A 14859-nucleotide genomic window follows, 5' to 3' on the forward strand; every position below is an offset into this window, starting at 1 on the left:
CTCATTGTCCTTTGACCGGCTGACTAGCTAATTGTGCCGCATGACTGAGGCAGCCACATATCATGCCTTTATTTTGTTCACCGGGGCATCAACCATCCTACTGCCTATAGGTTGCTTTGTTGATAACATCTTATTTTATTAGATCCATTATTGTAGATGATGATCATTAAGAAATTTGCTAATCTGCAGGGGTGCACTGCTCTAACGCTGTAGGCACTTGATACTAATGTTGAACACATAAACTCTTTATAACCCTTTTATTATTATTTCTTCCCTTGGCCCGTCCCATCCTTTATGCTGTCTCATGAAAAATCTTAATGATAACTTTGGTACTTGAAATGCAAAGAAATAACAAGCTGTATGCTTTTCTTTAGTCTCTGCATGGTAGGCTGTATCTATGTACAATCAGGCGGCTCAAACCCATGACATTACTCAACCACATGTTTCTGTTTATTTCTGTTATTACTTTTGCTAGCCATCTCGCAATGAAAAAGAGGCCAAGGTATCAGTTCCTATTGTTAGCTATTACTTGTAGCTGCTGCTGTCTATTTGCTGTCTATTAGATTTATGCCTGGCTACTATAATCGCTCAATCTAGACGAATTTGTTCATTTGAGCCTACGATCTCATATATAGATCCTCCAGATAACCCAAAGGTGTACAGTCCTCTGGTCCCCGGCAACAGATATTCTCTTGTCGGGTTCAGAGGTCATTCACTTATCATAGCTGGACGTCAACACTAAAGGATAGAGAGAGATGTGCCTAGTTGATGAGTACACTGACGTGTATCCAATGGAAATCCGATCGAGAAAAGTCTTCCACCGATGTTCACTTAGTGATGGTAGAAGAACCTGCAAGCACGTTCGGGTTCGAAACCATGGTGAATTTTACCACGCAGGCCGTGTCCAGTCAAGGGACTCCCCAGAAATAGCTTCGTCTTTGCTAGAAAAACCGCCGAGAACATCACCGTCGGCTCGAAGTCGCCCATCTAAATTCCGTGTTCCGTTTATCAGATTGTCTTCAGAGGCCGATGAAGAACAGAGCCGTTACAATTCTCGAAGTCACAGAGGAGCCACTCGTCCGTTCGTGGTTGACTTTCCTGAGGATATAGAGTGGACACGGCAAAGAACTGAAGGATCGAATACCCCACGGCGGCATACGGTTTCGCCGCAGAGCAAATTCTTTTTTGGTTTGGGAGACAAGGAACAAGATGACATTGATTGCATGTCCCGAAAATCTTATTCGCAGCATCGACCCCGAGTATCGCGCTCACGAGAAGAGAGGATGCCGATCCCTGAACGTGACCAGCGCCCATCTCTAGCTCATATGGTGGAAGCTCGTAATACACTTCATACCGGCAGCGATAGAGATCAGGGAATGAGAACCGGCCACCGACGTGTCCGTTTTACAAGCGAGGTAAACTATGCGGAGCCTATCAATAAAAATAGAGAGCACAATAAAACAGCCGATAGTGTCCACACTCATCAATATCGTTTCCTCAAGGAGAGGCCAAACACTGAGGCCCGTACGCCTTATCTTGCACGATCAATAGAAGTTACGAAGACTTTTACGGCATCTAGGTCAAACCGTCTTCGACCGAGAGTGATTCAAGACGGCAATCGCCGACTGGCTAGAGCGGGCGAGCGCATCTTCGTCGAGGCTCGGAGGAGACAAAGGGAAGACAGTGAATTCAATTCGTATACTGGCAGGCGACATTGGAACCGCCAACCTAGGCGTTGTACGTGAACTGAGTCCTGGCGATGACAGGATATTCTGCGATCTGCGATGAGAGCCATAATCGCTTTTCCTGACGCAGGCTAACCTGTATAGATAGTTTATCTTGGTCCTAATATGTTAATTTTGTGGCACAACTGTATTTTTGTGTTCGCCATGCTGTATCAGAAACATGGTTTCCCTCCATTTCCTCTGTCTTTTGTCTGGACGACGCAGACATAGTGGAAGAAGAAGCAGTTCAGTGTAATATATCACGTCTATAAGCCCTAGGAGACTAATTGGTGGTATTAAATGGATATGTTTATCAATGAATGTATGCATACAAATACTAAGTAGCAGCCAATAGCTGGGATGGTATGAATGCATGACTATGCAGAGGCGGATTTGGCTGGATGTGGGACCAATAAATGTCCGACAGCATTCTGGTACCTGGCTGGCTACTGCTAGACCACATAAGCATGCTAGGCTACAAATGCTTTCTCTTTAAAAGGCAAGCTACCCCTTAGAAGTCTGTGTTCTATTTACTTCCACCATACCTAGATCAATTCACTATAGAATTCACTCTTTCCACACAGGTCCTGGGCCGACAATGTCCTTGATAGATGATGGTCGATATTTTTATATAGGCTTGATATCCCTGTGAAACTGTGATGTTCACTGTTTCAGCTATCTACAGCTTATCCCACTGAATAGTTAGTCCTCCAGAAATAAATGGTTAGGGGATCATCACACAACTCTAACCGCACAATAGCATTCTCTGGCCAGAGAGCATTAATAATGGATAAAGGGACACTCAACTCTGGGCAGAATCTAGCACCTGATCTCAATCAGATTTCACCAATCAGGGCACTGGGCCTATTGTGTGCCAGCTTTGAGGTGCTGTCTAGGCCGGCTATGGACAACTCCAGCTCGTCTCCTGTCTGGACAGATAGAATATCTGATACAGCGCTTCCCTCAGTTCGAGGTACTGAATTTCGTTGCTCTCCAAGAGAATACGATCAAATGGATCGGGACCTTCTTCAACAGAGCATACTATCCAAGAGGTTCTTCTCAAAGCGGGAACCCCCGATCACATTGAAAGATTACTTACTGCGGCTCCATCGCTACTGTCCAATGTCTACGGCTGTCTACCTTGCTACAAGCATGTACATCACTCGAATGGTCACAACCGAAAGGGTCGTGTCGGTAAATCCGAGGAATATGCACCGCCTAGTGCTTGCAGGAATTTGCGTGGCAATGAAAATTCTTGAAGATCTCAGTTACCCTCAAAGTCGTCTTGCCAAAGTTGGCGGAGTGACAGAATGCGATTTGTCAAGGCTTGAGATCAGCTTCTGTTTTCTGGCCGATTTTGAGCTGCGAGTCGATGTTCGGATGCTTATTATCCAAGCGGCAATTCTTGAACAGAGTGCTATTTCCAATGTTGATTTTAATGAGTAAATAATTCCGCGTTTTATAGACATCTACCAGATTGCTTCTGGTTCTAGAAAGGATACTTATCACAAGCTATTGGGGTTGGGGATTTGACTATGTTCAATGTGACGCCATCCTATATAGGAGAGAGATATAGTATGCACATTCACACGTTGTTCTCTATTACATTCTTTCTTTTTGTTTCACCTGTTTATTACTTCTGAGAGAATAACAATGTTTATTCTGGATACCTACTAGGAAACTTAGCCTTTTCCGCTCGAAATCTTTTCTATCTGTTTATTGCAACTTGGTTGCCTAAATAGCCCCATTTGAAGACTGATGAGTAATCGACAGGGCTGATCGCGGTTCAGTATTATTAATTGCTATTATTTAAAGGAGTCGTGGATAGGAAAAATTTCTGTCACATCTATAAATAAGGATGTAGTTCTCATAAGCTAGCTTTTAATACGCATACTATACTAACTGGGACGAGATTTGTGCCACTTTACAGTTCTCCTGAAGGTTGTTGTTTGGGAATGCCTGAGGATCCTAGCGCCCGTCGCCAATTTCTACGAGCGAAAAAGTAAATTGTCCTGACCGTCCCCGAACTCTCCATTGTGAAGCCCTTTCGTCCTCTCGCTATTCACTTTTCTCATCAGCACCGGTGGCGGTATTTCCATATGAGACTTATATCGGTTTGTGGTTTGTGGTATTGATAGCACAATGATTTATTAGATCGCGTGGAGAGAAAAACAGCTACCCATACTTGCAATCTTCGTCACCATTACTCTTGCTTCCAAGCAACATATACGGTACACCTCCTTGCGCGGCAACCTACCGCGCTTTCGACGGAAATGTCTTCCGAATCTCCTTCAATGGAACCTCAAAGCAGCAGCAGTTCCGCTGGCCTAAGTTCGAGTTCACCATCCGTCGTCAATGGTAAAGGCACGACCACCTTCCCGAAGGTTACCCACGAGGATGCCAGCGTCGAACTCAAGAATATGAAACCAGAACGTGGAGGTATAAAAGGTGCAATCCCTCTGGGGGAAGATATTATGCAGATTGCTCGGATAGGCGAGATCCCAGCCATGCAGGGACTGTTCGATGAGAAGAAGTTCAGTGCCAACTATAAGGATGACGAAGGAATCACTCCATTGCATGTGGGTACCAATCTAATTTTCTTGTACCTTCTCCAAAACAACTTAGACGATTTATCTTTCTTTTTTGGCCTCCTTTTACTGACGTAATGCTTGCGTTGTCTCTAGTGGGCTGCGATTAACAACCAGTATGCGATGTGCAAATTCTTACTGGACTCTGGCGCTGACGTAAATGCTAAAGGAGGGGAGTCAGTGGCTACACCAGCAATGTGGGCGGCTCAGCGGTGCCACTATTATATTGTCCACCTTTTGCTTCAACGTGGTGCCGACCCCCTACTTACCGATGTACAAGGGTATAATATCCTTCATTTGGCAACTATCGATGGAAATGCTTTCTTACTTGTCTTATTACTGCACCAAGAAATACCTGTTGACGTTGTTGATCAACAGGGCCATACTGGATTAATGTGGGCAGCTTACAAAGGATTCCCTGCATGTGTTGATTTGTTTTTGCGCTGGGGTGCCAACGCGAATGCTGTCGACGAAGGTGGCCTGACCCCTCTCCATTGGGCACTGGTAAAGGGCTCGATGCCTTGTGTCATGAAGGTCATCGAGTATGGCGCGGATAGGTTCGCGAAGACTAGAGATGGTAAAACGCCAGCAATTGTGGCTGGCGAAATGAATACAACGAGAATTTGGCATCGCGCTTTAAAAGAATGCGGCTATGACCTCGACGGGAATGTGAAGATTGTCCCTATGGGATTGAATTCTTGGATAGGGAACAAGAACATTGCGTCCAAGTTCTTTTTCCTTTGGCCTTTTTTGATGGTTTTTGTGGCTGTTTGGATTCTTAGCAACATGGTGATATATGCCGCTATTCCAATGGTGCTTGTGGTGCTGTTCGGATTGCAGTGGATAGCGCAGAAGGCCGCCAGCCAAAGCGTACCTGAATATAAGATACTCCAGAAGACGGTATGTATAGACCCATGATGGTGTGTTTCATTTACGCCATGCTCTATTCTGGCATTGTTACTAAACTTCAACATAGCCATATTTGTCTGGTGTATTTGCAGGCACCCTATTCTGGGTTGGTATTAGATATGTTCTCTACGTGCTACCAGGTGCGATACGGTCTCAAAGCTTTCACCATTGGGCTACCTGAAGCTAATTTTTTTTTTTTTTTTTTAAAAGCGACTTACTCTACTGTGCCATTCTTAAATGCCTTTTTCGCCATATTTTTCTGCCTGACGGCATACTTCTACATTTACTCGATGGTTGAAGACCCCGGGTTCGTCCCAAAACTGGGTAGTAGGAACCAAGAGAGAGCAGTTATTGCCGAGCTTTTCGAGAACTGGAAGTTTGACGAAGAGAATTTCTGTGTCTCTTGCATGGTCAGGAAGCCTTTGCGGAGCAAACATTGCAAGCGCTGTGGACGCTGTGTTGCGAAACATGACCAGTGAGATTACATCTGCACAAATACGCAAAGCCCAGGACTAATTTTTTTTCGTTTTTATTTTAGCCATTGTCCTTGGATCGATAATTGTGTTGGTGCAAACAATCTGCGCCATTTTGTTCTATATATTACATGCCTAGAAGTTGGCATTATGTTGTTTTTACGGCTCTCATTTATTTGTAAGTGCATCTGTTGTTAAGGGGCGCAATTGAATTGTCTAACAAGAAGCGCCAGATATCAATGCTTTACCGGCACCAGCAGGGACCAAGTGCAACGTTATTAATGATACACTATGTGACTTAGTGGTTCGTGACACGTTTACTCTTATTCTAGATTTGTGGATAAGTATTCAGCTGGTCTGGATTACTATGCTTTGTGCTGTTCAACTAGTCCAGATATCACGGAACCAAACTACGTATGAAAATATGAGGGGGCATTCGATTGATAGAAGCTATCCAAGTTCGCGGGCCTTCGCGTCTGCTTTGACTGCTGGGGCGACGTCCCTTGATGCAGCTGGTCTCTCATCTGCCGGCCAAGGGCCAAACCCAGCCCTGCCACCGAGTGCTCCTCATCGACCTCGACGACATGGCTGTTTGCAGCAATGGTCATCTCTCCTAGGAATTGACACATTCTTCGCAACTGCACGGGATGGACTACGGGACGGTCGCCATTCGGCCCGGCCCAAAAACGCCTTTTCGCGTGGCTTTATTATCAACTGCCGGGATTTCTGGTGCGATCCCGCACCTTATTTTGGCAAGCGAGAGTCGGGCTCTGCAATGCTTGGTGGTGAGATAGTCAACTACAATCATATGTACGAAGCCCCACTACGGATACACAGCGGCGGTGGGTATCGGGGCCTGGCAATGGAGGAGCCCGAGCAGATGGTTTGAAAATGACTTCATGATATAGTAAATAGTTCTTCTTTTACCCTTTTTTTTTTTTTTTTTTTTTTTTTTTTTTTTTTTTTTTCAGTTGGTTTTCTGCTCAGCTTCAGGTTTGGAAGAGGTGGGAATGCATCTGAGGACCCAGCCTGATATAATGGAACGAATGCGAACCTTTGTATAGACGAGCGCATGACTGGCTAGGTTAAGATGGCCACAAATTGTTGTATTTTTGGAGCCCTTTCATACTTTGGTGTATTGGGATTTGCATACCTTAAGTACATATTGAATGACAACAGTACAATCTCAAGCTCCAAGGCATCACGTTCAACGAGAAAACACCAATGTTCTGAGTGATCTGGGACAGTAAACTTGGGACAAGGCTTGGAGATAAAAAAACAGTGGGAGCACGGAATCTCTTCGATTTAGAGATTTTTAGTTAGGAATTCAGATTAACAACTTTCACGGCTACCTTCCTAGGTTGTGGTAGGAGATGAATCACATTCATGCAGTCTACCTTGTGCTTGGTGAATGTCTGTCCACTTGGGCCCATGCCAGCTAGTACCTACCTACAAAATACTAAGGTACCGTGAGACAGGGAAGCAAGAACAGCCTAGTAAAATCGGTAAGTACTATACGCCGTACGCACTTAAAAAAAAAAAAAAAAAGAAGAAAAGAGAGAGAGAGAGAGAGACTAAAGGTCCGATATCGCCGGAATTCCGCAGGCTGCGCTAGGATCTTATCTCGGAAGGATGTATAGTCCAGGGGTGGGGGCTACGAACTTTCTACAGGCATACTTAGCTGCTGATACTTAACTGGTCTGACATTCCACCACCACTGTTAATATTCGTCCTTCAATCCATTTCATACTATTTGAAGATTTGGGGAAGCTACAAACTGCCCAACACTATATAGAATCCATACAATAACAAGCACCAGTTGACGGGAACGCGCCGGCACTGTTGGTCCGGATTGCCTGCGCTTACCTAGGTACTACGTTCTACGTTCTCCCCGTGACAAGAAAGGTATTGATTGCAGAGCATCGTATTCCCCCACGAGGGTCAACTTCATCCCCGTCATCGGGCCTGGGCCCTACGGGTCCAGATGTATAAAATGGGATCATATCTGAGACAAACAAAATCAGAGACCGTTACATGATAGTGATACCAGGACCCGAAGGAAGAGCTCCTATTCCGAAACCATCGTTGATTCTTCCCCTTATTGGGGGCAAAAAAAAAAAAAAAGCTTGTCCGAGCCAATGGACGGTGATGCCTGCGGATGGCTGGGTTCTTGGTTTTGTGGGTATCTAGGGGTGAAATGTGGGTAAGGGTTAATATTATCAATCAATTGATCAAATAGTTGTTGGAAGAAACTCCTTTGGATCTCAAACTCCCAGAAAAGACCAGTATTGAGAGAAGGATGGGGGATGAAGGTAACTAAGGGAAAAAGAAAGAAAGGGAAAAAAAAGGGAGACGGTATTGAATTAGCCAAAAGAGTTCTAGAACTAGCCACCTATATGTATGTATGGTCACGACGCACTGGTGATATTCCCCAATTGCTTTTTCTGTATTGACGGAGTGGATCGCTCCATGTTTTTTCCTGTCCTCGGGACGTGGTTTAAAAAGGGAGGGGGAAAGAAAAATGGCGCACTAGCGTCGGCCTCGGCTTGGTACCAACGTCAATTCGTGGGATGGCGCCATCAGATAACAGATGAAAAATTTTATCTGATCAGATTATCGGCAAGGTTCACGGATTCAACCTTTGGTTGTTAGATATCTATACAATGCCGTCTATAAATCAAGGAATGAACAGGAGCTCTCCTCTGTTTATACCTACATCCATTCAGCTATCTTAGCAATTTATTCTAACATTTGTCTTTTGCTAGTTGTTAATATTGTATCGTGTGTAGACGTGCCCAGAGCAATAATTACTCGCTAGTCATCAGCGGGGACATGTTTTACGAGTGCTTGCTACCTACCTGCTACCTACCTGCGACCTACCTGCTTCGTACCTGCGCCGTAGGTTTGCCTCACGATAATCGGTCGCACTACTCACAAGCCAGTAAATACGAAGAGACACTCCTTTTTTTCCTTTGGCTAGGAACACAACATATATCATATCTAGCTCTGAATTCAATTTCTGTCAACCTCTTTCCAGAACCCCAAAGTGATTGTATCTAGATAGCATGATATATATATAATAGACCGTAATAATAAATCTTTGACGTTAAAAAAAAAGACCAACAGAAGGTATTCTTTAGCCAAAAAAAAAATAAAAAAAATCATAAAATAAAAGCCAATAAAAATATCCGGTCCTCCCTCATTCCGTGTCCATTTCTACCCACTAGTCCATTTTCTGCCGAATTATTCTTCTAGCGCCGAATACGCGCAAAAGAAGCGGACTTGGAGGGCCTCCCCTACTCGTCAGTCCCCCTCTTGTCCTGTTCTCCACTCCTTGTTTTTTTACTCTTCCTAAAGCATAGCACGGTATTTGGGAGTGTCTGCCAATACTGCGCCCGCGAGCTGGTTTCCAAAAATTGACTGTACCATCTCTCCACCACGGGATGCAAGAACCGACAGAAGACTGTCACTCAAACCATGTGTTTTCTCGTTGGATCCTTGCAGCCAGATTCCAGCCTGCGCGCTGACTTTACCAGGATCTAGTTCAACCCGATATTCCCGGTTCGGGCTCCACTCTTCCTGGCCCACCGGGCGCAGATGCTGCACACTCCCTAGGAGCCGCTCATGCGCATTGCGGAAATAGCCCGTAGCCACCATCAAGGCGTCCACTTCCAAGGTTTCCTTGCCTTCGTCGACTGCGTTCTTGGCTTCCTCTCTGGCAGATTTTAGGTGAATGCGCATCCGACTATTGGGCCCGTAGTGTTCAACCCGCGTGATCTTCCGGTTGGGGAGGATGCGATGCTGCCATTTCGTTTCATCAGGATTCTGAACCCTCTGGATGTACATGTCGTGATAGATCTCCTCGATCAGTTCGAGTCGGACAACACTGTAGTTGGTCGCTTTATCGGCAGCGAGGGAGCGCTGGCGTTCGGCGGGAGAGAGGTTGAAGAATTTATCGACTCGTTCAGGGTTGAATAGTTCGTTGACACTAGAACCTCGCGTCAGCTAGCTGGTATAGAGCCTTGTCGGCGTGGTTTCAGCTTACAAGGGTGAATCATCACTGGGTCGCATGGCAGTATCTCTCATGATAAGTGTGGTCTTTGACTTGGGGTACCTCTTCTGAAGGTCGTGGAAGATCTCCGCGGCACTTTGACCACTTCCCAGCACCGCAATGTTGTAAACCTCTTGGTCGTTATTTAGCAGAGCCGGCAAGGTAGTGCAATATTTGGAAGAATGCATTATCCGAGGGTCCTGTGGAAGTCCTGGAGGAACCTTCGCAGTGCCTCCAATTGCTACAACGACCTTGCGTGCATTTCTTGCAGACACCACGCCCGTTGCCACGTTCCGAGACTTGACGGTGAAAAAGTCGACAACCGTACTGCTTGGGTCAGACTTTCCCGGAACTACTTCAATCACTTCTTCTCCGTAGGAGACCACATCTGAAAATCTCCGTGCACACCACCGCATGTAGTCCTCAAACTCCAGTCGGGCAGGAAGAAAAGTGCCCAGGTTGGTGAAATGGATCAGCCGATCTTTTTGGTGGAGGTAGTTGAGGAAAGTGAAGCTACTGCGAGGATCGCGTAGAGTCGCCAGGTCCTTGATGAACGAAATTTGCATCTTTGAGCCCGGAACCAGCATGCCCGAGTGCCACGCGAATTGCTTCTGTCGCTCAAGGAAGCACACTTTGGGCTGCCAGCCAGAGGGGGCGGACTTGTTCAAACACGGGTCCAACGCATCGTGAAGAGCAATCGCGATAGCCAGAGAAGCTGGCCCAAATCCAATACAGAGGAGATCGTGTAGCTCGTCCTTAGGTGTTGCCTTCAATCGAGGTGGATCGCCAGAGGCACGTTGCTGCACGACGGGCATATTGCGATGATTGTAGAAGCTCTCGGGCTTCAGTTCCACAGGCTCCATTGATGGAATTGAATATGCGGTGGTATGATATACTGTGAAGTAAAAGAGAGAGATAGAAGAGATAAAAAGAAATAATAATATAAATGCTAACCCCGAACTTGACCTAAGGAAAAATTATAGAACTCGAAAGGAAAATGACCAAGGATGTTGCGGGAGAGAGGGATAGCAGTTTATGTAGCGGTTGATGGAGAAGCAGAGACACCAGCTTTAATTATGCAGCCAGAAAACTGTAACAAATCTGGAAGGAAAAAAAAAAAAGAAAGGAAAAATTAAATAATAATAGTAATAATATTATCATCGAGTTACTTTTCAAAAAATAAAAATAAAAAAAGGCGGACCCAGAAAGACAGTTTTTCTAGGCAAACCAAACCAGGCGATTTCTTTGACAGCGGGCCGTGAATGGCAAGATAGTCGTCCTCGGTTCCACCAGCTGATTGATTAAGGTCGGAGAGTTTTCTTCTTCTTCTTCTTCTTCTTCTACTTCTTCTTCTTTTTCTTTTTCTTTTTTTTTTTTTTTTGGTTTCTTTCTGGCAGCCTTTTTAAAGAACTAGGAAGAGCGGGGGAATGTGCAAAGGTAATATGGCAACTGCTGTCAACCCCTGTAGCTCCTACTGCTTAAGTATGTACCTAGGAAGTAGGTAGGTACCAGCTAGGTATGGATGGGCTCTGATCGATTGCGGTAATACAGATACAACTCTTTCCTTTTTCTGGCAGGAGGAACAAAAATCGACTAAACACCTTAGTACCTAACTTTTATACATCCTAGTGTATTACTAGTATTTCTTAGGTCGGCCGGTGGGTTGGAACAGATAATCAGATAACTTTTACAACCAAAGCATGTGGAGATTACTCACGGTGGTTCGTTCCCTCGAACAGTTGAGTCCGTGTTGCCGAAACACGCCACGAGGGTTCCACTGATGAGTTGTAGCGAAAGAAAAAAAAAAAAAGGACTGGGCTATGCAGACAAGAAAAGAGGACGGTATATCACTTATGACTTAATATGCTCAGGCCATGCCATTTTCCCCCTCTCAAGCAAAAGCCAAATGCAAAGCCCCACATCAAGTTTTTTCGGCAATATGTGTAAAGTGGGATGATGGAAGCTCAGATTAGATCCGCACTTACCCGATATCCGGAGAATTGCGTCCACCGCCCATACTTGGTCCATGGCCCTACAACAAACTTTCCTCATCTCTGTGCCAAGTAGTACGTACCAGTACTTACTTAGTAGGTACAGACCTCAAGGATCTCGGCAATATTATGTTGGTACATGTACGAGCTGTATGGTTACCTTACAGCCGGTCCGGCGAAATCGGGTATTTCCTAGCCCTTCTCTTCCTATGTACAACCACTACCTACCTAGGTAGTTAGTAGAATGCTTACCACCCTAGGCCACGGGCAAGTTAACTTAATGTAGCCCAAACACATTATTGCTCAGCGGCATTCCCTGCTATTAATGCTGGGATAGCAGCATCATCTATCAAACAAACTTGCAAGAGCTTCGATGGAAAATATTCCCGCCTTGTTAAATGCCCATGATTCGTATAGTTAGGTATATCCGGAACTTTATCCAGCCGTGACGTCCCAGTTGAACTCAGGAGCTCCCCATCTGGTCCAGGGGGTTCTCCGCATTCTGTTCGTTATATTTTCTATAATGGTAGCGCGCACGCACCGCTTAAGGTCTTCACTTATGTCCAATGCCCACCCCCCACCATCGGAAAAAGGACGGACTGTCTCCGGGCATATTGTGTTCTGAGTCGGTTATACCTCTTATTGTGGTTGCGTTTCAGAGGAGAATAAGTTCTGCCGGTTTGTATTCAGGATAGGAAGAAGGTTTGTCCCACGCCAAGTATTTGCAAAATCCAAGGTCCGAGGTAGCATAAAGTGAGAAAAGGCACAGAGGACAAGACCAAAGAAGGCAATTAAAGAAACTCGGGAGAGAGGAGGGGGAGAAGACTCCTCAATCCTAAGTAGAAGGTAGGAGAATCCATACAAGTCTACTATCTGGCCAATCCTGTCTGTAAGCCCCCGCCGGGTCTCTTTTTCGAAGCTAACCTGGTCAATGGCCATGCAGACATCCACATATACGCATGCATGTTCTCCCAGTTCCCCCACCAATGTACCCCTCATTCAAAACTCGTCTCTCCGTTTGAGCCTACTATAGCCAGTGGCTAATCAAGTCCCATTTCAGCGTGCCTATCCACTCGCGGTATTACTTTCAGTGATGCGATAATTAGATGATCAAGACCTAAGTGTCTACCACAGCGCCTCGGGCCTCGCAATTACTGAAATCAAATAAAGGAAAAGGTGGCCGTATTTGTGACCCCGTGAACCTTAACAGTATTAAGTATATGGGGGGCCGATCTTTTTCAGGAAAATACTTTCGCCTAAAAATCGCTGCAGCGTAATGCTACTTTGGTACTCTAGCTTTTCTAGCATTTTCTCCTTTGCCTAAATTTCCAAATCCTAAGAAACCATCAAGTCTGCCGAGCTGCCTTCAAAGTTTATACATGGATATAACTGCTGACTCTTTAGAACCTCTGTACTGAATTGGAATAGAGGGTACATAAATTTGAAAAATGCACAATTGACACCATTCACTCGAAAAGAAAAGGGCGGAAATAAAATGGAAAGAGGAAAAGAGAGAACCGTAGTTGTGTTGTGGAAGGAGAGTGCATGAATGAAAGGTAAGAAAACACACCTCTCCTCTCTCTCTATATATCTTGTTATTCATGGCATTTTATCCTGTATAGAACTCGGAGGAGGGGCAGTTATTAAATATTAAACTTTATATTCTGAGAGCGAGTCATTCTAGTGATTTTAAAAGTAGCTGGTGATACCCCTATAGCATTCTTCCCGTACCCGGATTGGGCCTACTGTATACGTACATATCCCAACAGCGAACAAGCGTGTCTATTTATGGAAACAGTATCCATAATAAGCAGTATGTCAAACACTAAAATGGAACGAGTTGCATATACTACCATGTCCTACTGGCGCAAGTGACAACTTTTTTCCGTATGAATACTTAAAATTTATGTGAACTGCAGATAATAATAAAGTCCACCCGAGGTATCAATTTACAGATGGTTTGCTCAGGACAGAGGAACTAGACATTAACATTGTACGATATCTCATATGCCTACCTAATAAAGTTTCATCATAGTATATACTGCAACATCGCACATGTATTGGTAGTTCAGTGTCATTGGTAGTTTTAATATATACTAGGGAAATTAAAATCCCTAAGTGTATTTCCTATAATACTGGAAGAAGCAGCTTGTTAGGTGTGGATGCGTCACCTATCATTATATATAAGGCGCTCAGGAATATCTGATCCCAATGGGGATCAGATATAGTGGTCTTTTGGTCCAGTGGAATAGTTAAGATCCTGAGCTTGGCTATAACACAGCTTTTTGATTGTATTGGAACTTGAAGCAAAGAGATACTTGAATTATAAATAGCTCCTTTGAGAACGAATGAATTTTACATTCTGCCTATATTATTTTTTGTAATACGATTGTCTCACCCCAGGCTAATTCTAGCTTATCTCTCATAAATATGTCACTTTCTACCTCAGAGCAGAGTCTTCATGCATGCCCGCCCCGCTTGGTTACAGCTCTCAATTGTATCTGAATCTGGGCTGGTACAAAACCAGATGCCTGATTGCCATACAACCTCTTATAGACATCATGAATGAACACCACATCTCCCTCCTACGAGTTCTGTCAAAAGTAGCATTGGGTTTTGGATATTGACGTTTTTTATTTAATTCTCTACCAGTGCCGCATCGCTGCCTACGGCAAATATCATTTTAAAGTATTAGCAAATAATACTTAGAGAAAATTTAGCAACCTACAATTAACATGCTCGATAAGATTTTTGAAAGAAATACCCAAGAAGATCTATTAATAAGTGCCACACTACCTCCCAACGCAAGACACATGAACAAGTAGAGGGATGCATTGAGTCAAATCGATGGTCAAAATTTTTTTTTTATCTAATTAGGGCTAAAACATGACGTTCTACTAAGTAGCGGTGTTCTATATTTTAACCTTTTTGTCCTAGATCTTTTATATCAAGTCGATAACGATTAAAGGGAGTAGCCAAGTGCTTTATGATCTCTGAAACTAGAAGTTGTATAGTTTCAATAGCTCTGACAGTCAAGTTGCGGCATACACTGCATTATTGCTCTGGAAAAGGTTGAAGATACAGCGTAAGGGATAAGGTACATACATTGCTTTCATCCATTAA

At 44.4% G+C, this 14859-nt stretch overlaps 3 protein-coding genes across 3 annotated transcripts; 2 read left to right on the forward strand and 1 right to left on the reverse strand.

Moving 5' to 3' along the window:
• Positions 1 to 755: 755 nt before the first annotated feature.
• On the forward strand, positions 756 to 3170 carry ATNIH1004_001211 (uncharacterized protein; the record flags this gene model as incomplete). Its single annotated transcript, XM_033565911.1, has 2 exons — positions 756 to 1737; positions 2485 to 3170. 2 exons carry the CDS (start codon positions 756 to 758, stop codon positions 3168 to 3170), a joined length of 1668 nt encoding a protein of 555 aa, XP_033431668.1.
• Positions 3171 to 3997: 827 nt separating this feature from the next.
• Positions 3998 to 6583, forward strand: AKR1 (ankyrin repeat domain-containing DHHC palmitoyltransferase family protein; the record flags this gene model as incomplete). The annotated part of the gene is made up of 6 exons (XM_033565912.1): positions 3998 to 4303; positions 4409 to 5212; positions 5289 to 5361; positions 5432 to 5696; positions 5760 to 5872; positions 5928 to 6583. The coding sequence occupies 6 exons, from the start codon at positions 3998 to 4000 to the stop codon at positions 6581 to 6583; spliced, it is 2217 nt and encodes a 738-aa protein (XP_033431669.1).
• Positions 6584 to 9045: 2462 nt separating this feature from the next.
• ATNIH1004_001213 (uncharacterized protein) lies at positions 9046 to 10608 on the reverse strand (the record flags this gene model as incomplete). The annotated part of the gene is made up of 2 exons (XM_033565913.1): positions 9046 to 9682; positions 9740 to 10608. The coding sequence occupies 2 exons, from the start codon at positions 10606 to 10608 to the stop codon at positions 9046 to 9048; spliced, it is 1506 nt and encodes a 501-aa protein (XP_033431670.1).
• Positions 10609 to 14859: the final 4251 nt, after the last annotated feature.

The sequence above is a fragment of the Aspergillus tanneri genome (genome assembly GCF_003426965.1).
Source record: "Aspergillus tanneri strain NIH1004 chromosome Unknown AapTan_2_pilon_pilon_pilon, whole genome shotgun sequence".
NCBI classification, from domain to species: domain Eukaryota; kingdom Fungi; phylum Ascomycota; class Eurotiomycetes; order Eurotiales; family Aspergillaceae; genus Aspergillus; species Aspergillus tanneri.